Raw genomic sequence first — 24,169 nt, forward strand, 5'->3', positions numbered from 1 at the left:
AATTATTTTTTACCTTCTAAACACAATATAAATATATTAAATAATATAATTAAATAAAATTAAAATCACTATTTCAAATATCACAAATATAATATATTAACTACTTTAATATATACAACAAAAACCTAAATAAATTTGAAAAACATAAATAATTAAAAACTATAAAAAATATATTAGTATTTTAAATAAATATATTAATATAAAGGGATGGGATAAGGGCGAGGCGGGGAGGAGATATATGTATCCCCATCCCCGACCTGTCCCCGATTGCAGAGATTTTTTTCATTCCCATCTCCGTCTCCGATTATGGAGATTTTTTTTATCCCTATCTCCATCCCCTTTCCTATTTCTATTGGAGAATCCTCTTCTTGTTCATATCGAAAAGGGTAGAAGTCTCTAAAATCAGACCCAAATTGCCATCCCTAGTTAAAATTAGGGTGAGAAAATGTAAATCACTCAGATTTCATCCTGCCTCTTTGACTAATAGGTAAAAGTGAAATGCAGTCAAGTCAAGATAATGTCTTACAAACAAATCAATGTCATTAGCAACAAACCTAATCTGATTAGTGTTGAATCAAGCAAAAATGGGTTTGGTAAGCATCTCCTTGCCTCTGCTAATTACACAATAAATTTAAGTGTAGCCATTTAGAGTTGGTACTTACCTTTCAATTTCAAAGAATATATTTTATATTATAACTGCCATGCATTTGAATAATGATATGCAATAAAAGAGAATGTAATTAATTACGTGGACTTTCTTTTGACAAAATGGCCAAAAGACTTATTCCCAGCCAAGGATTGTTGAACCGTCTTTATTTGCGTGTTTGTTGGCAAGGCAGACATCTGAGGGAAGTTGATTACAGTTACAGGAGAGATCATGTCAGAAGAGAGACCGTCGAGAAAGGGAGATCAAGATCGGATTTTGGTCGTCAGAGAATGACAGATTAAAAATGAAATTTTAGAGATGAAAAATATAACTTTTTAAAATTTAATCTTAAAAAAAATTTTTAATTTTTTTTTTAAAAAAATTATTATTTTGAATATATTATTAATTAAATAATAATTATATTCTATCAATTTTAATAGTATAATAATGAAAGTTTAAATTTTTAATATTTAATGATATAAATTTAGAAATTCAATAAACTTTGGGTGGGAGCAAGTCCTTTGGCCTTACAAAAATTAAGGCTAAAAGACTTCTTCCTTAATTCAAGGTTTGTTGCAAACCTAATTGATATTTATTAAGTATTGAAAATCTAAATTTTCATCTACAAACTATTAAAATTAATAAAATACGATAGTTTCAGAGGTTAAATTAGTTATTTAACTAATAATATATTAAAAATAATAAAATATTATCTATTTCTCTCATAGGTTTATAAAACTAACAATTTTCTTATAATTAAACTTTAAAAAATCATTTTTTTTCTGTTAGATTTCCATTTTTTGATAAGTTTTCTCTAACCCTCTTACCCTTCAACAACCTTATCTCTTTTGATGACCTTCTCTCCATTCTCTGAAGTTTTCGTTAGAGATAGAAACAATGGAGAATGGAGAGAAAGAGAGTTGGAGAAAACTCGTTGAAAAATAAAAACCAAGAAGAAAAATATGATATTTTAAAGTTTAATTATAGAAAAAAATTGTTAGTTTTCTAAATTTAAATGAAAAATAGATAATGTTTTATTATTTTTAATATATTATCAGTTAAATAACGATTTTAACTTTAAAATTAATTTTTTTTTATTAATTTTTATACTTTAAGAGTAAGAATTTGAGTTTTTAATACTTAATAGATACCAGTTTGAGTTTACAACAAATCCTGGGTGAAACTATGTCTTTTGGCCAGAATAAAAATGTTATGTTGGGTTAGTAATACATAAAAACAACAACACCCCATAATTTCAGCTACCAACAAAACCTAAAATCAAAGCATTAAATCGTAGTTGAATTTATTCGTGCACATGTGTAATCTTATGATTCGTCAACACTCACTACTCACTCAACGGCATGAACATAAAAAAAAAAAAATAGTATTAATAAATAAATTAAAAAAAAAAATGGCAGGTTGACTGAAGGCAAGCTTGAACAGCCCTGAGCAATGTGGTTATGTTCTGAAATTGACCACTCATCAAACAGAAGAAGGAAAAATAAATTCTCATTTCTTTATCAGAATTTCACAATTTATTCATTAATAAACATAACAAAGTAAGAATTTAGGAGAATTTTCATACTGTTTTTTTTTTTTTTTTTGGGTTTATTCAGACTCTTAAAATCTACAATTTCAAGAAATATCCTCAACTACTTGTTCTTTTGAGTCCCAAATTACCCTCGAAAGCTTCTTTCTGGTTCTTTTGCGTGCTTGAGTTTTTGTTAGATTCAGTTGTTTGAAGAAATAAGTTTTCTACAAAAATATGAAGATTTGGAGGTGGGTTTTTGTTTGGATTTTTTGTATTGCCTTTGTGTTGAGGATTGGTGCCGTGGAGCTGGGCAGGAGGCAACCCACTGAGAGAATTTCAGGTCAGAGTTTGTTTTACTATTTTGTATCCAACTATAAACCTATTTTATTACTGTTATTGGTTTTTGATTTTATGGGCATTTTACTATTGATTTGGAGTACTTTAATTTCGATGTAGGTTGAATCCTTTGAGTCTAGGGTTATGTTTAAAGGGATCTAATCATTTGAATATTTGGTTCGCCTTTTTGCTTAATTTGTTTATGTTTAGTTACATTATATCGTCTTAGATTTATCTGGCATTTGTACAGCTTATATTTGTGGAACTTGTCATTTTTCTGTCTTAAATATTTGAGGTTGTCAATTTAAAGTTTCATGCTAAAGAATTTAGAACTGAAATATTGTTGGTCATTAGGGAAGTTAATCGATAGATATACTATAGACTGACACAAATGGTTCAACCAGATTTGGAAAAATCTTCAACGATTGAAATGAGGATAAGTTGTATGATGCACAGAGAATATATTTAGGCTAACCGTTGGAAAGGGCTGATATTGATGAAAAGAGTAAAAGAACTAGATGCTGTGCTATTTGACTCAGGTTGGACTTAGTTGAAGTTTGACTGAAGTGTATGCTTTTTTCTCAGTAAGTGAGTTAGTCTTACCCCGACATAGATGCTTGTCCCCTAGATAAATATTTGATTGGCCTAATGGATGATGGAGTGGCTGCTGGATGTCACTTGAAGATGCAGATGGTAAATTAAGAGTATAGAGGGATGTCTTGGACTCAAATTATTTTGGATGATTTTGAAATACAAATGATTTATAGTTATATGAAGTCTTAAATAGCTTTTAGCTTCCTTTTTATTTTGATTCAAGACACTCAACTAAGTTGAATTATGAGACATGCATATAAACATCAGTTTGGAACTACATTCTATCTTTCTAACTCTTCATGATTTAACTAATTTGTCATAGAATGTACTATCAAAGCTCTACTCTCTTTGTCCTAAAAATAACATATTGAAGACAGTTATATATATAAACTTATTTCTTGGGTGTTAATTTATTTAGTATTTAGCTAAGTTTATATATAAACTTATTTCTTGGGTGTTAATTTATTTAGTATTTGGCTAAGTTTCTTGTTATAAGATATTGCCTTTTTGATGCGGTTTTCTGATGCTGTATAAATTATAGCCTTTTGCATTGTGACCTTTTGTGATGAAATTGTATTGCATTTAAGTGTGCTTTGTTTATGTGAATGTAGGTAGTGCTGGTGATGTCTTGGAAGATGATCCAGTTGGAAGGTTGAAAGTTTTTGTATATGAGCTTCCCAGCAAATACAACAAAAAAATTCTACAGAAGGACTCAAGATGCCTCACTCATATGTTTGCAGCTGAGATATTTATGCACCGTTTTCTTTTATCTAGCCCTGTTCGAACCCTTAATCCAGAGGATGCTGATTGGTTTTATACCCCTGTTTACACTACTTGTGACCTGACGCCAAATGGCCTTCCATTGCCTTTCAAGTCACCTCGTATGATGAGAAGTGCAATACAGCTTATCTCTTCAAACTGGCCTTATTGGAATCGAACAGAAGGGGCTGATCACTTTTTTGTGGTTCCACATGACTTTGGGGCATGTTTTCATTATCAAGTTAGTAGTTTTTTTTTTTTCACTTTTCTCTTGAGCCAATTGAGAAGATTTTGTTCTCAAATTTTGAATTGTATTTTCAAGTTTTAATTATGTTGAGGTATTGTATTTTAGCAACTGATTTCATGCTTTCTTTGGCTTATTATTGTTCACTCTTTCAAATATTCTCTTGCAGGAAGAGAAGGCTATTGAAAGAGGAATCCTTCCCCTGCTCCAACGTGCTACATTGGTTCAGACTTTTGGACAGAGGAATCATGTTTGCTTGAAAGAGGGCTCAATTACAGTTCCTCCATATGCTCCTCCACAGAAAATGCAAATGCACCTGATTCCTGAAAAAACTCCTAGATCAATCTTTGTTTATTTCCGTGGTTTGTTTTATGATGTTGGAAATGACCCAGAAGGTGGTTATTATGCAAGGTATATCTCTATATTTGCATCTAAGGAATTATTTTTTGGTTTCTAAGGTTACTCAGTTCACTAAACCTAGCATTGGCTGAATTCTATTAATTTGATGAAATTGAACTGAAATGTAGTGATAAATTAGAAAGTTAAATAGTTGAAGAGAGCTGTTACATAATCATATGAAATTAGAGTTAACTTTTTGATGAGAGATGTTACACAATACATCATCTGATAGTAGAAACATGCGCCTTCTCAATTTTAGGATTGGTTCTTCTCTAAAGCTATGTAAAATTCTGAAAGAGAATGGTGTGGAAATTTCCTTCAAACGCCTATTTAGTGAGAAAGGAATAGTTTAAGCTTCGTGGTTTGCCTAGGATCCCTACTTATGTTCAACTAATTCATGTCCTCACTTTACTTTGTTCACTGTTTTACAGAGGTGCACGAGCAGCAGTGTGGGAGAACTTCAAGGACAATCCTCTTTTTGACATTTCAACTGAACACCCAACTACATACTATGAGGACATGCAAAGAGCTATCTTTTGTTTGTGCCCTCTTGGCTGGGCTCCATGGAGCCCTAGATTGGTTGAAGCAGTGATATTTGGTTGCATTCCTGTTATTATAGCAGATGACATTGTACTACCATTTGCAGATGCAATCCCGTGGGAGGAAATTGGGGTGTTTGTAGATGAGAAGGATGTTCCCAACTTGGACACCATTCTCACATCTATCCCGCCAGAAGTTATATTGAGAAAACAGAGATTGCTTGCCAATCCTTCAATGAAGCAGGCCATGTTATTCCCGCAACCCGCTCAACCAGGTGATGCTTTCCATCAAGTTTTGAATGGTCTTGCCCGCAAGTTGCCACATGACAGAAGTATTTACTTGAAGTCAGGTGAGAAGATATTGAACTGGACTGCCGGCCCGGTTGGTGACCTGAAACCTTGGTAGCTGCTTTTACTTCCTGTTCGTCGAGGAATATTTTTGTCCCTTAGATTTATGAAGTTCAACATGCTGTGTATTCCATTAAAATTGTAAATCTTCATTTTGCCAAAATGTGTTATAGTGTCCTCGTACTGGTCTTAGATTGAGAGATTGTCAAATCAAAACTGTCCAAAAATTTGATTCTTATGGTTCAATGGAGCTTGTTATTACATATTTGATCTTTCCTAGTGATAATAATTAAAATCTTGGTTGTATTACAAGTTTTTTTATTAGATGGGTAATTAATTAAATATCTATTATAACACACTAATATTTCATCAAACATTTATAAGGTTTGTTTAAGTAAGGAAGAGTGGTTATTGGTATGTAACAAGATAAGAAAAGCGTCAAGAAAGGCTTGGTGGGAGCTTCTGTGGGGAGTATGAAGGCCACGCTTCCACGTGTTTTTTCAGATCAGACATCCAATAATGTTACACGTCTTTATTTACCACTTATCTTCTCATCTCTTCTTCTCAAAAACACGGAAGAAAAAGAAGACTAGAACCTGAAAAATGGTCCTTCAAGCACCCACCAGGCTAAGTGCCACGCAATCCCCACCACTACAGGCACCTTCTGTTTTATCTCCAACAAGCAATGCCGGCCTCCGACGTTCGCCTGATCGTTTTGCTTTGAAATCATGTTTCTATTCTCCATCTCTTCATCTCTTGCTGTCGCCTAATTATGTCCATCTTCTTGCTTCTGCGGCTCCAAGATATTCCATGCGAGTCGCCTCTAAGCAGGCTTACATATGTCGTGATTGTGGGTAATGTTTATTCTTCTCTGTCGTTTTTGTTTAACAATCTTGTAGAAATGGAATTTTGATGTGATTATTTTATGTTGGAACATGCAGGTATATCTACAATGACAGAACTCCCTTCGAGAAATTAGCTGATAGTTACTTCTGTCCTGGTATTTATCTCAACTCATACTTTGCCTTTTTGAGAATTCAAATTTCAAATGGTTAATACTATCTTGATTATGAGTTTTGTTTGTACAAATGCAGTTTGTGCAGCTCCTAAAAGGAGATTTAAGCCATATGCCCCTGCAGTGACTAGAAATGCAAATGACCAAGATGTTCGTAAGGCAAGAAAAGCTCAAATCCAGAGAGATGAAGCAATTGGGTAATTATAAGACACCATCTTTCAACCTCATTGGCTTTTTCAATTTTACTTATAGTTTAAATGATACGTTAACTGGTGCAGACGGGCATTACCTGTAGCCATAGCAGTCGGAGTTGCGGCACTTGCTGGTTTATACTTTTACCTGAACAGCACTTTCCAGGGTTAATGGTATCGAGTGAACAATTCCTGTCCAAACCCAAGCTTGTATATGTTTGCAGTGTAATTTTTTTGCCAACACACCAGGGAGAGTTGAAACTGCCATTTCTTCATCATTGAAAATGAATCTCTCAAACCATTAAATATAGCCTTTCTTTAATGTTTATAGATCGAGTCTTGCTTAACACCTTTTATTCTGAAAAATCATTTTAGTAGTACAAATCATATTGGCATATATAACCAATTTCGATCTTATAACACTATAATGGAATGCCAGAATTCAATACTTAGTTTTAGAAAAAGGGCATATATTTATTATGTTTAATAAATATGCCCATTTCTACACTCAATTGTGTACATATAATATTGCTCGATTATCTTACACTTGCCTTGATGGGAGAATTGGCATAAAATTAATTCATAAAGTAGTACGATCATATCAGCATCAATATAAAATTCGATCATCAAATCTGTTCAATACAATTAACTGGGTGTCTTTCACAATTTGAACCATCTTTCAAATGTTTCCAGACATATTCCTGAATCCTATATAGCCGTTGTTAAATCTAAAGAAGCGTAACCTAATATTCATTTCTCCAGGAAAACACGATTATTGCTTGGGGTACTACCCTGTAAACCACCTAGTGGAGCAAAACCTATAAAAGGTTGAGGACTAAATAATTGGGGAAATATATTTCCATAGATAATAGAAGTTTTAACATTTACATTGCTATTGTTACAAGTAACCAGTTATCATTCTTGCAAGACAAATGAACCCTCTATTTTTTTCCCCATGGACAGCGGAGGAGGGAAATTTAGATGAGAGAACATGTCATTGAAACCAGAATTAGGTGCAGGTTTGAACTCATAAGGACCTTCTTTCGCTCCCCACACCTGCAAGAGATAAAATAAAACACTCATACTTTGCCACGCTACTAAGTATAATTTTGGTGAAAGGAAAAGCAAAACCATAAGATCAAACCTGATTTCCATCATCGTCGTAGCCTCTGTCCCAGGCATGTATTTCATTATTCTTCAACACTGCAAGTTCTGAAGTACAGTGGGTAGCCCCATTCTGTCATAATAACAACCAGAAGGTAAGAAAAGCCACAGAGAAACCAAATCATTTCAATATCTGCATGCAGTACACAGCTGTTGGGAAAGCAATATGCCAATTGATAGCAAGAAGGTAAGCACCTACCCATGAATTTGGGAATCCACCTGGTGGAGATGAACCTTCATATAAGCAGCGTTTTCCACGGTCACAGTGTTTGAGATAAATAGTTGTCAAATGTTCTCCAATGTCCTGTGCATGATATAAGAGAATAGACTACATGAAAAACATGCACATGGAATCTTAAAAAACATTTACAGATATATTTAATCACACAATGGGATTGATTTTCTGCCAAGTGCAGCCAAGACAGGCTAACCTTGAGTTACAATATTCTTTCTAATCATAGAGTTGATCTCTCAGGAGAATATGTAATGATGTTTGAATAGCCTTCCGATTCAAAACAGACGAGTGCAGTTTTTTGAGTTGTGGTAAAATAAGAATATACGTACACAAGTATCAGCTGATAGAGTTATGCTCTAATCATTTAACTTGATGATTCATTTTAAAATAATCTAACAAGTTATTTTGATTAGAATAAAAAAGGTGAGGTGTAACTGATCTTCAAATAAATAAAAGAAATTTAATTTTACTCATCATGCAAAATTATTTGCACTGTCTGTCTGTCTAAGAAGAAGTTCCAAGAGAAAAAGAAACATAAGCCTCCATCAGGCTTTTGAAGATGTCAAACCATTTGTTAGCTATAATCAGCCAGAAACAAATAGATACAAAAAGAGCAGTTGGAGAGCCTTATTTTTTTTGGATAAATTTCATTTCATTAAACATATAAGAACATTAATTTCTGGCCAAGGTTTACTCATCAACCATCTTACAGGGCTTCAAAACCAAATCTGTATACTTCTGAGGATTTGAATTATTAATAGTGATGGAAATTTTTATTTTTTTAATGAATTCATTATTGAAACTGTTCTTCAAGCCCAATGCTACATATAATCTAACACTTAATAAATGGATATTAACATGTTAAAGGGATAAAACTGCTTACACCAATAGCTTCTTCAGGCAGTGGGCGCTGATCCTTTGAGCGATCACAGAAGTTTTTATACTCCTCAACTTCTCTAATGGCAAATGAACTTACCTGTCCATTTAGAGAACATGTCCAAGATTTGAATGATAGCTCCAATGCAACTGATAAACAACTGTTATTACTAGATAACAAATGCAAAAAGGAAAGCATAGTTCTTTGCAGCCAGAAAAATCTCAATTTTCCAAAAACAATGACATCACGTTCAAAACTTATCCATACTGAATCCAATATTATTACAACTAACCTATTACACATCACCTTATACTTACTCGCTCCTCTGTTTTTTCTATCTAATAACATATGGTTTAATCAACATAAAATATCAATTTCAAAATACATAAAGCTCTATGTCTTACACTTGATTACAAAAATGAGAGCAGTTATTACAACAATAAAAATGGCACAAAGAAGAACCATGCTCATGAATGCCTCACAAATGGAAAAGAAATTATAGGCAGTAAAGCATGAAAAGATGTGTAACACAATGCAACGTAACAGTAAATCAGATTTAGAAGTCTACCTCAACATCACATTTCAATTCTTTTGGGCAAGGCTTGACCATGTAAAATCTCTGCAAGAATACAACTGTCAGACTTTTAAGAGAAAATTGAAAGTCAAAACACCAAAAACAAAAGAAGGCACATATAAACCTGTCGAAAGGGCTTTTGAGGAGTCCTCCAAAATGCCTAACAGACACAGGAACCTCATCAGTCATCACAATTGGCATATATTATCATCCTTTATAAAAAAAAAAAATCATTGAATTAGAACTAACTTGCTCAAAATATAAAACCTTCGAACCATCAACCATCTCTGCTGCTGGGCAAGTCACCATTCTGCAAATCAAAATTGTCATAACATAGCTTCACTCATATTCAAACAATAAAATTATGTGCACTTATAATGAGGGTACCAATGACATGTCTACATAAGTAGATGATTTTGAATTGAGGATAACAATCACATGCTAACACATCCCAATTTGTACCCAAATTCGGAAGTGCACACTGCACATATCATCCCCTCAAAACTTCAAACAAATTTCAAAGGTGAAACTGAAACACCTAATCATCCAAATACGACCTCAGAAGCTTCCAATACAAAGTGTGAAAAACTCCATAGCCTAAGAAAACTGAGCATAAGAAATGAATACTAATAGTTTTAAAACAAAATACCTGATGTTGAAGTAATTATCAGGATCTCTAGATGCCTGTTCCCTCGAAAACTATCTCAAATATAAAATCGATAACAATTAACTTAAAAAATTAAAAGAAAACAAGTGAAAAAAAGCAGAGTAATAAGAAGCACCTTTTCGCCAGTAAGGGAGTCGGCAACAATACGGGCGTGGTCCCATCGAGTTTTAGATTTGGTGAGACGTTTGAGGAGAATGGCGCCGCCTATGAGCACCACTGTTTTGACTATCACTCCGCGAGCTCTGCCCCATCCGTTGGAGTGGGATTCCGACTCGGAACCCGTACCCATCTGTATAAATATTGTGATTCTAAGATTAATTGTATTTGGGGAACGATATTCAATTTAATTCAGGGGTTGCTTATTTTTTGAAGTTTTTATCATGATTCAAGTTTGGTTTGCTTTGTGGCGTCTTGTAGTGGTAGTAGCAATCGTAATTACGCCTGTAAATTTTTGACACGTATACTACTACAGTGATTTCTTACGGTTTTTCCATTTGGTTTGGTTATCTGTGCTCCATCACATTGAAGTTTTTGTGGTCTTGCTTGAGATAGGCATTCACAAGAACCATAACAGTTGAATGCTCAAAATTCATCTTCATTTTTGTAAAATAAATTGTCGGCGATCTAATGAGAGCTCAGGCCGAGTACGCGTGGATACGAACCAAAACTAGATCAAACACCTTTCATTTGAACCCAACTTCAATTAAAAAAAAAAAATTTTAACTCCAACCCGAGTTCGTTAAAGCAAAATTAAAGACAATTTAAGCATAGATTTGGGTTTTAAGTTTAATATTTAGTTCAAATTTATAATTTAAATTTATAATTTATTAATCAAATAATATCATCTAATCAAGTAATAGATAAAATAATATTATTCTAATGATTGATTTTAAAAATTAATAAAATTAATGAAATATTATAACTTTTAAAATAAAAATTTAAATTCAAACTTTTATTACGTTTATGAAATCTTACCTTACTTATCTAGTTCAATAATTGTAAATATGATCACTTGTAAAATCTTAACTTCGTTTAATAATTATAAATTTAATCATTTAAAAAATCTTAACTTACTTATCTAATTAAACAATTTCATATGAAAGAATCAATTCGGTTTGAGTTTAATTTAAACAATATTGAGTCAAATAAAACTAAATTGAATTGACTTTTATGATTAAATTAATTCTATTTGAATCTATCACAATAAAAAAAAAAGACAAAAAGGGAAGAAAAAGATATTTTAATCTCATCGACTGAGAAGAAGGTTAGATTTCTCAATGAAGAAAAAAACTTTGATTGTTCGACTCTCATAAATATTTTTTATACCGAAAGTAAGAGGTGAAAGTTATGTTATGTAGGTGTCAACTCAACTCAATCTCAACAACAGAAAACGAAACTTATTTCTGTTTCCTCTAAAATTCAATTCAAATTTTATTTATCCATCTGCAAAAGATTTATTGTTAAAAAACTAAAGCAAATCACAGAACGGGAATACAGAAAATCACAGGTTGGAAGCGTTATTGATAACCCTACTACTCAATTTCCGGAAGGAAGAACCAGAAGCCGCAGATTCAAGTAAAGCCACCTTTTCCTGTTCTTCCTCCTCCTCTTCCTTAAAAGTAAAACAATAAACAGGAGCCTGCCACTTTGGATCTTCAAGTATTGCTCCCACCTCAAACGTCATCACATGAGCTGTGTATCCTGCAATTATCAACATTTTAACAATTGTCATTTATCAGTTATACTTAGAATCAAAGCTCATATTTTATGGAATTATTTGCATTTCTTTTACCTGTGTAGAAGACCCAGTGAACAGGTCTCTTTGTAACAACATCTTCATAATACCAAATGAAATCAACTTTAGTCCACACATTACACAGAAACCCATCTACGTGTTGCTGACCCAGGTACGTGGCTCCATCCAGCCAGTTTGGGCGAAGAATGCCTACAGAGAAATGCAACACCCTGCACTCTTGGCTCGAGTCTAAAGTGTAAATGTAGGAAGTACCATTATCCCATTCAAGATCATATGTCAGCTTCCCTAGCTGGTTCTGGATTATGTTAAAATTCCGGCCGTTGGGCCAGTCGTACCACAGGTCCACTTTCTGGAGGGTTCCACTGTTGTTCATGAAGAGGATTGGGTGGAATTGAAGAGGCCATGGAGCTGGGGTTGGGTCCGTTGATTTTGAAGAAATTGAAGAGATGTGGACGCTGAAAGAGAATAGAATGGTAAAAATCGAGAAGAAGAAGAAGAATGGTTTCATAGCTGTTACCCGCCGGCGTTGTTTTGCTCTTCAATTAGGCAATCTACAAATTAATAAAGGATGAAAGGACAAGATAAAGCCACGAAGGTCTGGATGAGGATTCTCTCTCCCTGGGGTTGGTTGGCTATTCTGGTTAGTTGTTTGCCAAGTTGTTCAAAAATTCATTTTGTGCTCAAAGGACATTAGAATATGAAATCCCTAAGAGACGCCACTAACTATTAGGTATTTCTACATTTGCACTATGGTTTTTCGTATTCTCAGCTTACCTCCACCCCACCGCTTCATTAACGCTTTTAGTTTAAGCTTTCCGGGCTTTCACTTCCAAAATGTCATGGTGAAACAGACAGTGAACGTTAAACCATCACAGAAACTATAATGAATTCATGTCTTAAATATTAATCAATTTAGTGGCCTTATCAAATTCTCATCTTAATTTCCAGATTAACTGTTATCAACGTGTGATGAAACATTAGCTCTACACATTCCAAAAATATCAGTATCCTTTATAGTATCTTAACTGAAATTATTAGAGAGAGGAAGAACGCAAAGCTGAAGACCATAAGAGCCAAACCTAAAAGGCAAAACTGAAGAAAGCATTTCCAACATATTTTTCTCACTGTGCTTGATAAAAATGTTCCATTACACGGTTTCATCAATGTAGCATTCTTGGCTTCACTATTGGCAGTCCTTATTCACATATTCATAACTGAACATAAGGCTAAACAAATAAGGATAATTAGAAATACATATATTGTTCTTTATTTGTCACCAAAAGGAAAAAAACACAGTATAGTCGAAGGGTGATATAGAAGTCATTGGTTCCCTGACAAAGGAGCATCACGGCCTTTCTTGAAATCATCCCAACCTCTTACCCATGGTTCCCCAGGTGTTGCTCTTGTCTCAGGGGAAGCATGGTTGTTGAGGTTGTCCATGACCTTCCTGTGCACAGCAGAGAAAACCTATAGCAATGGATAACCAAATGAGAATGTAAATTCATAGCAATGGATAACCAAATGAGAATGTAAATTCATTTAAAAAAAAAAAAAAGAGGAACAACAAAAAGAATGATTTGGAAATCTTTTAGATTATATCTCACAGGATTTGTTTTCACTGCATCAGGCGGTTGCTCCTGCCCAATCAACCACTTCCATAGATCTGGGTTTTCCTGCAGAAAAAAACAACATAACTCAAGAAAGCCCAGAAACAAATTGCTTTTTAGATTGCAACATCTTCAACTTGAACTGATTCCTTTTCCAAAAGTATCACCAATGTCAATTGTCCAAGCAAGGTATTTGATTGCAGAAACAACATCAAAAGAGGATTGATAAATTAAAACACTCCAATTGTTCACTCACAAAGAACCAACTATCGATTCACCAACAAAGAAACAGAGCACAAAGAATCACACTAGAAATTACAGTGATTCGATCATCAATGTGATGATCTACATCCACCATTGGGCCAATTGAGGAGAAATCATCTATAAGGAGGAAAAACTACAGAGAATTCCTTTTCAGCGAGCTTAGCTCAAGCTCACAAACCCACTCTTCTACAATTCTCTCCCTCACACACTCAATCACATCAGCCAATTCCAGTTTTTCTCTGCCTTCATCCAACAGAAATGTTCTAGAAGTGGATAGAAAATTCTAGCTGATTACTCACAGCTTGGGTGAAAGCAAGACAGGTGTACAAACGAATCCACCATTCATTTGTTTGCATTAAATGACTAATCCTTCAAGTTGTTCCAGCAAGAACGACAACTAACTTGAGTTTGCAACATGATGAGTATTAAGTCACAATTCACAAACATTATGACCAACTAGCCAAGGAAAAACATTATTACTTTGTTCTGGATTTGTTTGAGAGCTAGGTTAGCTTCAATTGTTGACTTTGCTTTACCCAAATTAGCTTAATGAGGTTGTAAAAGCAAAATGAAACAAATCTGTTTAGTTTGTCAATGTTTTTACAACAAACATCAATTACCTTTAATAAATATAGAACGACAAAGTCAAGCAACAATAAAGCTTCATCATGAAAACCAAAGCGATTACAAGCATGCTATATAAACTAAAAGACATAAGACGCCTCAAAATAACCCATCTAGAAGAGATTAACAATAAAAGATACATAATCTGCGTAAAAAGGGGGAGAAACTTTACCAAATCAAGGACATCAACAAGAGCTTTAATTCCATTTTCATCCATGGAATGAATATGTTCTTCCACCCATCTACCCAGAACCAAATCCAGCTCCAGAAACCCTCTCTGTTTGCTCCTATATAAAAGTCTACCACAAATTCCAGAAAGAAACATACTCTATTACTCGTATGATCTCAAACAGGATTGAAATGAAAAAAAAATCAAAAGCAAAGACACTAAGAAAAACCTGTTAAACAAACGCCTTTTGCTCTCTTCGTTGGAGAAATCAACATCTAAACGTTGAGAGCTGTCAGAAGAATAAGGCGAAACCCATCTATATTGAGGCCTACACAACAAAAATAGAAAACACCCAGTTATTTTACGTTAAGACAGAGGGAAAGGGTTATTAAAAAATCGAAGGGTTACCTAAGAAGAGTCTCGAAGCGAGATGGAGAGGAAGATAAAATCGCCTTACGGTTGTGTAGAGCGGAAGAAGTGATGATTCTGTGAGCGTTGATCGCTGCTCTTCTCAAGCTCGCCATGTTGTCGATGAAAATATTCGGAGAACCCAGATAAATAGCACTCAATTGTGCGTCATTATATACCCGCGGGCGGTTATGGCCTCTTGGCCTCTCTTCGTCCACGGGGCATTAGTTCGGTAGGCGGGCTGGACACAAATAGCTATCAACTGTTTTTGTATTAAGATTTACTGACAGTATATTAAGTTTCACGGGCTAACATGCGTTGCAAAGGATCTAAAATCCCATTTATAAGAGCTTGGATTCGAAATTCACTGACAATATATTAAAATCAACACACATTTTTATCGTAATTTAAATGCATTCCTGCAAGTGAAGCTCTTGATTTATTCTCATATGGTCCTTCTACATCCTTGAATTTTGAAAAATTTTGTTGTGTATGATACCATTCACTGATTGCATAACCGGCATATTCATCAATAATTTGTAACATTCCTATCATATTAGGTTTTTCACCCTTAATACCAATAAACAGCTTCTCAAATAAAACGCATAGGAGCTACCCAGAGAGATCCAATACAACTTAACATCCTTTTTGATGATGCATCCGAGCCCATAGGATCAAAAGCAGAACAAGTGATTCTCAAACCATATAAAATCAGTAACATTCTAGAAAGATTTTCATGTGATAAATGAACCCACAAATGAAATACATCTAGGGCACAATTCGATTTGAAATAAAACTGACAACTTATAATCTAACCATTAGTTACAAACATATGGATAAGTCCAAGCGCGAATGCTAAACATACTTCGACTCCAAAGACTCATATATTCTGGTTTGAATACTATTGTTGAGATTCAAACATATTAGGCAATTATCATTTGACCGAGGCAGGGATGGTTGGTAACTCTCATTCATCAGAAAATCCATTAAACAACTTCATTCAAGGAGCCTGCGTGAAAGAAAACTTTTGTCTAACAATTTACATTTCCTTTTTCTTTTTATGGATTTCTACTCATCTCTAACAGTCTTCAGCTAGTTGCTTCAGAAGCTTATCTCACGTCTCTCTGCAAAGAACTTCCCTGTTATTGCCTGATCTGGAAGCAGTGAAAGCCACACTCCAGTGTCAGCACCATATTCAGCTGAAACATTACCCGACCACCCTGTCATAGCAGTCTTTACCCAGCCTGGGCAGTAGCAATTGATGTAAATCTTCTCGCCTTCTGGGCGATCAGAGAGTATCTTTGCCATTAGCCTGGTATAAGCATTAACAGCAAGTTTTGACATTGAGTAGTCAGTTAATGTCTGAGGCCATCCACCTGATTCCCAAGTGCCCTCTTCAACTTCTTTTAGGAAAGTTTCAACAGTACTATCAATGAGTTCCTCAGAGAGTGAGTCCAAATCGCCCAGTTGTTGTCTCAATGTTGGGTTTTCAAGTCTCTGTCAGGGGTAACTAAATTAGTACTAAAGTCTAGATCAGAGAATGAGGGGAAAAGTGAAATCAAATAAATTAAATCTATCACTCCCATTATAATGACATAGTAATACAACCTGAGATCTTGAGTTTTACATAAACACACACACATATAAACCACAAAAAATTAAATCATTTAAGATACACTTTAGGAATGTATACGAGAATAATCACAAAAACAATACCTCTGACTTAAAATATAACATGAAAACAATATATCAATTGTAACATGAGAACAAGAAGCATAGAGGCTTTCTCAATTAAAAATGGCAGCAAAAGGATTGAAAGTCTTCTGCAAGTTCATCCCTTCCCATATGGAAAGTTCAAATTTCAAGCCAAGTAGGCATCAACCTTAAATAGATAGCAAAATAAACACCTGTGCCGCCTTTACTCCTTAGTTTAACAAATGGCCCAAACAAATTTTGTCAATCTATGTGCCAATTATGTCACCACAAGATAGGCTAATGGGCTGTAGTTTCTCTTTGAGAAAGAAAGCAGGTTGAAATGGATTCAAACGAAGGATAAAAAGAGCTCCAGTGATACATAACAGAAGCTAAAACATATTTGCCTAAGATGGAAGAGAAAGCCTCAGATACTCACATTGCGTCGGCCATTTAGTTTACCGAGCCGAGAGCTCACAGAAACAATACGGGCACCAGCAGAAGAAGGTCTCATTAAAGGAATCATAGCCTTAATCATACTTTTAGTCCCATAATAGTTGGTGGCGATGACTTCCTTGGCAAACTCAACTGAATTATTATTACCAATGTTAAAATTAACACCTGCATTATTAACCTGCAAATATAAATTTGCACAAAAAACATCAATAAAACAACACATAATGAATTTATAAACCAAATGTCAGAACGATGCAAAGAGCTTTAGATATACCAGAATATCTATACCACCATATTTTTCCCGTATCCACTCGCAAAACTCTTCGATTGATGACTGTTCTAAGACATCGAGCTGATGAATATCTATATTGAAACCTCCTTCTTGCAGGACCTTGGCTGCTTCAAGGCCAACACTTATATCTCTCGATGTAAGTATAACCGTTAATCCTTGCCCAGCAAGTTGTCTGGCGATCTCGAATCCAATTCCTCTGTTAGCACCCGTCACCACAGCTATAGTTTCCGAGGACCACCACCTATAATCAACACGCCCATAAAAATAAACAGATTTCAAGAAACCCACATTAAAGGAAACAAAAATTAAAACAAAGCAAATAAGCGAAGGTTTTTAAAGATGGGAACCTCTGGTGATCGGAGTAGGGAATGGTGCGGAGGAGGGAGACTTGTTGAAGTCTCTTTTCTCTTCTCTCCTTGGCTTTTTCTTTGCCGGTCATTATTTCCTTTGGGATTGGAAGATTCAGAAAGAAATATTAGATAGGAGAGCTCGGCCCGGTTATCTTTTGGTTCTTTCTTTCACTAATTGAAGCAAATTCTGGTTCAACGTGCAGGCACTGCCACGTTATAGGTCAAATGCTTCTAAGCTCTAAATTAGGTCAAGATTTCCCAATTTTCCGGCCACTTTATAAGGCTAAAAAGTGCGGATGCAGTTGCCGAAATTTCTCTAATGTCCACACACCAACAACTAACCGAGATTCATACAATGGGGAGATGCAAAAAATAATAATAATAATAAAAAATCATTTTTGTTATCTTCCAGTCAAAATATGTCGATGAGGTACCGTATGACAAAATGGTCATTTCATTTTGGGTAATTTAGGTGACACTATATTTACCACTAATCCTAAAATCATTTTACAGACTTCTTTTTTTTAGTTTAAATTCGAAAAAAAAAAAGATTTTATGAAAATTATCAACTGTATGTATACTATTTAAAATAGATGTATCTAATATTATTCTATTTTACTTGATATATTAAGTCATCAGTATCGAACACGGTTGCATTTTGCTCAAGGAGCCTTGGGATGCTTTTCCATTCAAGAAATTCATTCACTTTTCAGCCTTTATTAAAGTATGAGATTCAACTACTTCTGTAATTAAAGTATGTTCATCTGGTTGTCAGGTGTTTATAACTGTCGGATAGAACGTAAAGTTTTGAATTTATTTGTATTTCCCCCCCTAACTGCACATATTTTTTTAGTTTCGCTGTTACTTGTTGTGCTTATGGGGAGATTGATGAGAGGCTGTTACGGGGATTTGTTCAACCTGATCTTACCTTATTTGTATTGGTATGCTTGTTCCGTTTTAGTTTTTGTTGAAGTGTGAGATGGATGTTCATTTTTAATTGGAATTGGTTTGCAATGTGAGGCTCAATTTTGGGTTCTTTGTGGGGAAGTGAGAGTTTGCTTTGTGTAAAGATATTAAGGGAGTAGAGTTTGGTAATGATGTTACTTCGCAAATTTCCTCCGTCTATCTGGTAATAGAGATCAAAGGCTGACGATTTCCTGTCTTTGGTATGTTTCTTTTGGCCATCAAACTCTGTTTCCGATTTGCTTTACGAATCCTATTCTTGCTTCTGAAAATAATTAAAAAAGAAAGGACATAATTATGTTAGAGGGTTTAGTTGTGGCTGCGACATCTCTAATTCTGAAGTAGTCATTTAAAGCAAGCGAAGGCCATGCCCTTGTAGTCATTGGTCTACAAAGACATGGCCAGTCTGAATCGTTGTTTGAAATTTTGCCGGGTACAGAGGGTGCCTCAATGGTTATTTTTCAATAGTGTGTCGAAACCTTTTTCGCTGTTATCTATAGAAGAATTTTTTTGGGTCTGTGTAAGGAATTATTATGGTTCCTTTGGCATTTACATAAAGAAGTTAGGAGGCATTGTAATCCCCCACTATTTTTTGTGTTTTTGTTCTTGTATTCACTAATTCTAGTAGGACCCTGTCTCTGATTTATATAGAGCACTTTGGAAGATACGGTTCTTTTTCTTTTATACTACTAAACAGCTTTGTACTGACTACAGTTCCTTTGTTTAACTATTTTGTTTTGCCTTGAATTTGCTCCATGCATTTGGTGGTGACCATTGTATGGTCATATAAATTTATTTCTTGACTGGCTTTAGGCGGAAGCATTTCCTGGTTCATGAATTTTGGCTCTGTTAGATTTTTCAATCTTAGAAGTCCTGACAGTTTCTGCTTTTCAGGGATTGAAATTAATGATGAGGAAATTGCACGTTTCGTTGAGCATGTGGACAGGTTGTTCTTATTTCAGACATGTACATACTGAATATATGGACAATTGCACTCTTAGAAACTTTACTCTTTCTGTAGAAGCTGGACCCCTTGTGCATCTGGGTTGTGGGACAATTTCAGGAGCTCTTGGAACAGCATGTGTTTATCCATTGCGGGTTATTAGAACCAGGTGTGATGCTATGCATGAACAGTATTTTCTTTTGCAACAGTGAAATTTTCTGAAGTGGTTATAGTATACTCCTTTTACACTTCTTTTGAACTTAATGATATTCTTGCTACCCAAAATGGAAGCTCACCATTCTAATTCTACTGCTGCTTATAAGGGAATGTATGATGTACTTTGGAGAACCCTTCAGGAAGAAAGTTATAGAGGTTTCTACAAAGGAATTTTTCAAAATCTTCACAAGGTTGTGCCTGCAAAAACTGTGTCTAGCTGATCGTCTGTGCATCATCTTTTGGTTCATTTAATTATACACTTTCTCTTTACCAATTCAATTGTTGCCGCAAGCGCACGCAAGAGTTTTAAAGTATCATCTTCACTTGCAAAAATCAGAAACGAAGTTAGGTGCTTGATAGTGTTCTGAATTTATTACCAAATCAGCACCGAAAAAATTAATCATCTGTCAAATGAGGGATTCATATCTTCAAACAAGCTGGTGACTGGTGTGTCCTTTTCAATTCATCTGTTACATGAGAGAGACTACGAGATTTGCCTTCTGAAGGAGCCATTTATCAGGTCAAATAATTCTCAAAACCATGTACAAATTATTCGGACAAGAGTGTCACCATGTTCTCATCATGATCATCACACTTTCATTTCTTTGTAAATGGAGTAAAAAACAAAGTAGTTGCTGAAGATGCAACAAGTAGTCATTATTATTATTGAGAAAACGACATTGTCAAGGTGGACGTGCCGGAGTGGTTATCGGGCATGACTAGAAATCATGTGGGCTCTGCCCGCGCAGGTTCGAATCCTGCCGTTCACGCTCTTCGATTTTTGCTGAGTACGATTACAGTGGAGTTCAAATGCTGATTTCTACTATTTTGCTACGTTGTCAGAGACATGGTTCAAATACTGAACCAGTGTAAAGATGTTCAACAACCTCATGAACAAATGCAAAGATGTCAAACAAATGCGCCAATTTCATGCCCATTTCATCACCACAGGCCTTGCCTCTCTCTGCACTTCTCACATTCTAGCAAAACTCCTCTACGCAATTACCACCGTAACCATAAAAACTTCATCATTTGCCACAAATCCATTAAGCTACGCGCTATCAATTTTTAATAACATTCCAAAACCTTCTACCTTTTGCTATAATACCATCATTAGAGCCCACACCCTTCTCTCTTCACCTCTCAATGCGCTCCTTTTATTCTCCCAAATGCGCACCCTTTCAATTTCACCTGATTTTCATTCCTTCCCTTTTGTCCTTAAAGCTTCTTCTCAACTGGGTTCATTGTCATGGGCCCGAGCGATCCACTCTCAAACCTTAAAATTCGGGTTTGCTGTTGATTTGTTCGTTCTGAATTCTCTCATTAAGGTGTACCTGGGTTTTGATTGTGTGGGAGATGCACAAAAATTGTTCGATCAAAGTTCTCACAAAGATTTAGTTTCTTACAATACATTGATTGATGGTTACATTAAACAGGGTGATATTGCAAAAGCACGAGAATTGTTTGATACGATGCCGTTTCGTGATGCTGTTTCGTGGGGTACCCTTATAGCAGGGTATGCCCAGAGTGATCAATGTCGCGAGGCCATTCAACTCTTTAAAAAAATGCTGGAGTTAGATTATCGACCGGACAATATCGCATTGGTTTCTGCTCTTTCTGCTTGTGCGCAACTGGGACAAATAGAACATGGAAAATTAATTCATGATTACATTGAGCTTAATGGAGTTCAAATCGATTCGTTTTTGTCAACTGGGTTGGTTGATTTCTATGCCAAGTGTGGTTTTATTGAGACTGCCATGAATATATTTGAGTCAAGCCAAACAAAAAATTTATTTACGTGGAATGCAATGCTTATTGGGCTTGCAATGCACGGTCACGGGCAATTATCACTAGTTTATTTTTCAAGAATGATAGAAGCTGGAATTAAACCTGATGGTGTCAGTTTCTTGGGGGTTTTAGTCGGATGTAGCCATTCAGGTCTAGTTGATGAAGCACGGAAGCTTTTTGATGAGATGGATTGTGTTTTTGGGGTTTCTAGGGAGCTTAAACATTACGGTTGCTTGGCTGATTTGCTTGGACGTGCTGGTTTGATTGAAGAAGCAATGGAAATGATAAAGAAGATGCCAACGGGAGGCGATATGTTTGTTTGGAGTGGTTTACTTGGAGGATGTAGGATACATGGAAATGTTGAGATAGCTGAAAAAGCTGCAGAGCATGTGATGGAGTTGAAACCTGAAGATGGTGGGGTTTACAAAATGATGGCTAATGTTTATGCCAATGCGGAGAGATGGGAAGATGTAGTTAAGATTAGGAGATGTCTTGATGTTAGGAAAGTCAAGAAGAATGCAGGTTGTAGTTTGATTCATTTGAATGGGGTCATGCATGAGTTTGTAGCTGGTGACAGTTTGCATCCTGAAACTGATGAGATTTATCTTGTTCTAAATGGAATTTGGAAACATCAATTCGAATTTTGCTAAAATGCAGTTCACTTGTGTTATTTTTGTTGAAGTGAAAGGTAGTGTAAATGTAATATATGTTATGCTACATGGCTCCAGAAATCTCTCTTCTATGTCGCCCTGTATGCATGCCGCAGATCCAGACTTAGCTCTGCTTTGGCAAGTCAAAATTAAAGATGATGGGTGGTATAAGAGAAGCAATAGTGCAAGATAGGGACCCTAACAACACCAAAAATGAAAGCATATGCTCCCACAGCTAATAATGGCCAATTTCAGGATCATCAGAGCAGTAAAACAAGAGCAATAAGAGGGGATTTTGTGCCGGTGTACATGGCGATAGGGATAATAGCCTTATCATTGTCTCTGGAACTACATACTGAGAAGCAGCAGCTCATGCACTCACCAGGAGCTGGAGTTAAGAAGGAGGAAGAGAGACGCTGCCAGAAGTTTACCTCCCGGATAAGGTGGTGGATGAGGCCGATAAGTTTGTGAAGAAATCTTTTTTCAGAAAGGTGGCCATGTTTAGGAGTTTGAATATGGTGATTATGTATTCCTGATCCCATAAGAAAGCATGCTTTGGCTCATAAACCAGGGGCCAAGACTCTCTAGTCTCTTGATGTTGATCCCAAGCCTCATTGAAGTGATTTTACCTATAGATTTGGATAAGGATTTTGTACAAGGATTTCAACTTCTAATTTTTATAAATACAAGGTGGACAAGCTTTGAATCGATTTAATACAATTATTAATTTTTTGCAAGTTGACAAGGGCCTTCATAAGCACCAAGAATTCAATTTCGTTCCTGAATAATTAAAGACCCCTAACTTATGAATAACAAAACTTAAAAGAAAAAAAAAAACACTTCCGTAAACCAAATTCAAGTGAAAGGGCGCAAAATTGTAAAATCACCAGATTGCGCATCCGGGGAATCGAACCCCGGTCAGTACCGTGGGAGGGTACTATGATACCACTACACCAGATGCGCTTTTATTTTAACAATCTGTAATATATATTACATTATATTATTTCCAATTAGGACCCCTGAGAAAATTTACAATATTAATTCACCTATAAGTTTTAATAATTATATTCTCTTTTATTAGAGTTTTTTAAACACTTCAGGGGGACAATTTGAATCATGGGACAGCAGATGATAATCAAAGGATACCAGAGTCCGTTTTCTTATTTCTCTATCTCTGGATGGTATTATGCCGTCTCTACCACTCAAATATCATTCTTAATTAAGAGCAATTGCCCATTTCATTGCACTCCACAAAGATCTAATTTGGTGTGTCCAAGAAATATTATTTGTCTATAAGGAATCTCGGAACAACCTAACATTATCCTTCATCATTTCCATGGAAGAATCCAATAAAAAAGTTAGTCCTTTACACATACAATATTACTTTCTGAAAATCCAACATTAAAAATCTTAAAGCAGAATAAATTTAAATGTTGTCCACGAACATCGATCATCATGTCCCAACTCTGTTGATGGAGAATAACATTTCTTACTGCTTGCCTGCATGATACTACAGGCAATCATAATTCATATGTACTCAAATCAAAGTAAATAACTTTTTACTACCATTATTGAAAGAGGAATTATTAGACTCAATTTATTTATTGTTGAACATCATGAATTTAGCTAGACCCTGGAGTTCTATCCAAGATGAACAGGTAACAGTTTGACGTTTAGATTCGATTAAAAGACATTTAAGTGAGACTTCACAGTTCTAGCAGCATCAGTATATGCTTGAAATGAGTTAGTGGTGCATGGTTTAGACTGTTAATTTTTTCAACCTTCATTCCAGGCCGATGATTAGCTTGTAGAAATTATATATTGATATAAATTAATTCCTGAGGATAGGAGAATTAGTTCCCAAGGTGGGTA

At 35.2% G+C, this 24,169-nt stretch overlaps 7 protein-coding genes and 2 non-coding genes across 10 annotated transcripts; 4 read left to right on the forward strand and 5 right to left on the reverse strand.

The window, feature by feature from the left end:
- Window positions 1–2,059: 2,059 nt before the first annotated feature.
- LOC123224097 (probable beta-1,4-xylosyltransferase IRX10L) lies at window positions 2,060–5,659 on the forward strand. The gene is made up of 4 exons (XM_044647625.1): window positions 2,060–2,517; window positions 3,719–4,107; window positions 4,280–4,521; window positions 4,941–5,659. Exons 1-4 carry the CDS (start codon window positions 2,412–2,414, stop codon window positions 5,452–5,454), a joined length of 1,251 nt encoding a protein of 416 aa, XP_044503560.1. The 5' UTR covers window positions 2,060–2,411; the 3' UTR covers window positions 5,455–5,659.
- Window positions 5,660–5,928: 269 nt separating this feature from the next.
- On the forward strand, window positions 5,929–6,932 carry LOC123224149. Its single transcript, XM_044647706.1, has 4 exons — window positions 5,929–6,250; window positions 6,338–6,396; window positions 6,491–6,608; window positions 6,690–6,932. The coding sequence occupies exons 1-4, from the start codon at window positions 6,000–6,002 to the stop codon at window positions 6,772–6,774; spliced, it is 513 nt and encodes a 170-aa protein (XP_044503641.1). The 5' UTR covers window positions 5,929–5,999; the 3' UTR covers window positions 6,775–6,932.
- A 269-nt stretch (window positions 6,933–7,201) lies between these two features.
- On the reverse strand, window positions 7,202–10,507 carry LOC123224148 (chromophore lyase CRL, chloroplastic). Of its 2 annotated transcripts, none has more exons than XM_044647705.1 (9): window positions 10,235–10,507; window positions 10,102–10,136; window positions 9,702–9,762; window positions 9,577–9,612; window positions 9,447–9,497; window positions 8,885–8,977; window positions 7,966–8,070; window positions 7,747–7,839; window positions 7,202–7,658 (listed from the first exon to the last, which is right to left on the reverse strand). In XM_044647705.1, the coding sequence occupies exons 1-9, from the start codon at window positions 10,406–10,408 to the stop codon at window positions 7,518–7,520; spliced, it is 789 nt and encodes a 262-aa protein (XP_044503640.1). In that variant the 5' UTR covers window positions 10,409–10,507; the 3' UTR covers window positions 7,202–7,517. The 2 variants fall into 2 exon arrangements, with proteins under 2 accessions (XP_044503640.1, XP_044503639.1); XM_044647704.1 differs by having other exon boundaries at window positions 10,102–10,151; window positions 10,235–10,503.
- A 998-nt stretch (window positions 10,508–11,505) lies between these two features.
- LOC123223116 (uncharacterized protein At4g14100-like) lies at window positions 11,506–12,548 on the reverse strand. Its single transcript, XM_044646198.1, has 2 exons — window positions 11,912–12,548; window positions 11,506–11,820 (listed from the first exon to the last, which is right to left on the reverse strand). The coding sequence occupies exons 1-2, from the start codon at window positions 12,381–12,383 to the stop codon at window positions 11,621–11,623; spliced, it is 672 nt and encodes a 223-aa protein (XP_044502133.1). The 5' UTR covers window positions 12,384–12,548; the 3' UTR covers window positions 11,506–11,620.
- Window positions 12,549–12,968: 420 nt separating this feature from the next.
- LOC123223117 (succinate dehydrogenase assembly factor 2, mitochondrial) lies at window positions 12,969–15,255 on the reverse strand. Its single transcript, XM_044646199.1, has 5 exons — window positions 14,948–15,255; window positions 14,769–14,867; window positions 14,543–14,669; window positions 13,480–13,548; window positions 12,969–13,342 (listed from the first exon to the last, which is right to left on the reverse strand). The coding sequence occupies exons 1-5, from the start codon at window positions 15,061–15,063 to the stop codon at window positions 13,196–13,198; spliced, it is 558 nt and encodes a 185-aa protein (XP_044502134.1). The 5' UTR covers window positions 15,064–15,255; the 3' UTR covers window positions 12,969–13,195.
- A 412-nt stretch (window positions 15,256–15,667) lies between these two features.
- Window positions 15,668–18,088, reverse strand: LOC123223115 ((+)-neomenthol dehydrogenase). Its single transcript, XM_044646196.1, has 4 exons — window positions 17,735–18,088; window positions 17,370–17,628; window positions 17,079–17,273; window positions 15,668–16,444 (listed from the first exon to the last, which is right to left on the reverse strand). Exons 1-4 carry the CDS (start codon window positions 17,824–17,826, stop codon window positions 16,049–16,051), a joined length of 942 nt encoding a protein of 313 aa, XP_044502131.1. The 5' UTR covers window positions 17,827–18,088; the 3' UTR covers window positions 15,668–16,048.
- A 2,459-nt stretch (window positions 18,089–20,547) lies between these two features.
- On the forward strand, window positions 20,548–20,629 carry TRNAS-AGA. Its single transcript has one exon. It is a non-coding gene; the product is annotated as a tRNA-Ser (tRNA).
- Window positions 20,585–23,017, forward strand: LOC123223114 (pentatricopeptide repeat-containing protein At5g61800). The gene has a single exon (XM_044646195.1). It carries the CDS (start codon window positions 20,735–20,737, stop codon window positions 22,295–22,297), a length of 1,563 nt encoding a protein of 520 aa, XP_044502130.1. The 5' UTR covers window positions 20,585–20,734; the 3' UTR covers window positions 22,298–23,017.
- Window positions 23,018–23,189: 172 nt separating this feature from the next.
- TRNAG-CCC lies at window positions 23,190–23,260 on the reverse strand. Its single transcript has one exon. It is a non-coding gene; the product is annotated as a tRNA-Gly (tRNA).
- Between the last annotated feature and the right edge of the window lie 909 nt (window positions 23,261–24,169).

This window comes from Mangifera indica, chromosome 8 (assembly GCF_011075055.1).
Source record: "Mangifera indica cultivar Alphonso chromosome 8, CATAS_Mindica_2.1, whole genome shotgun sequence".
Lineage (NCBI taxonomy): Eukaryota > Viridiplantae > Streptophyta > Magnoliopsida > Sapindales > Anacardiaceae > Mangifera > Mangifera indica.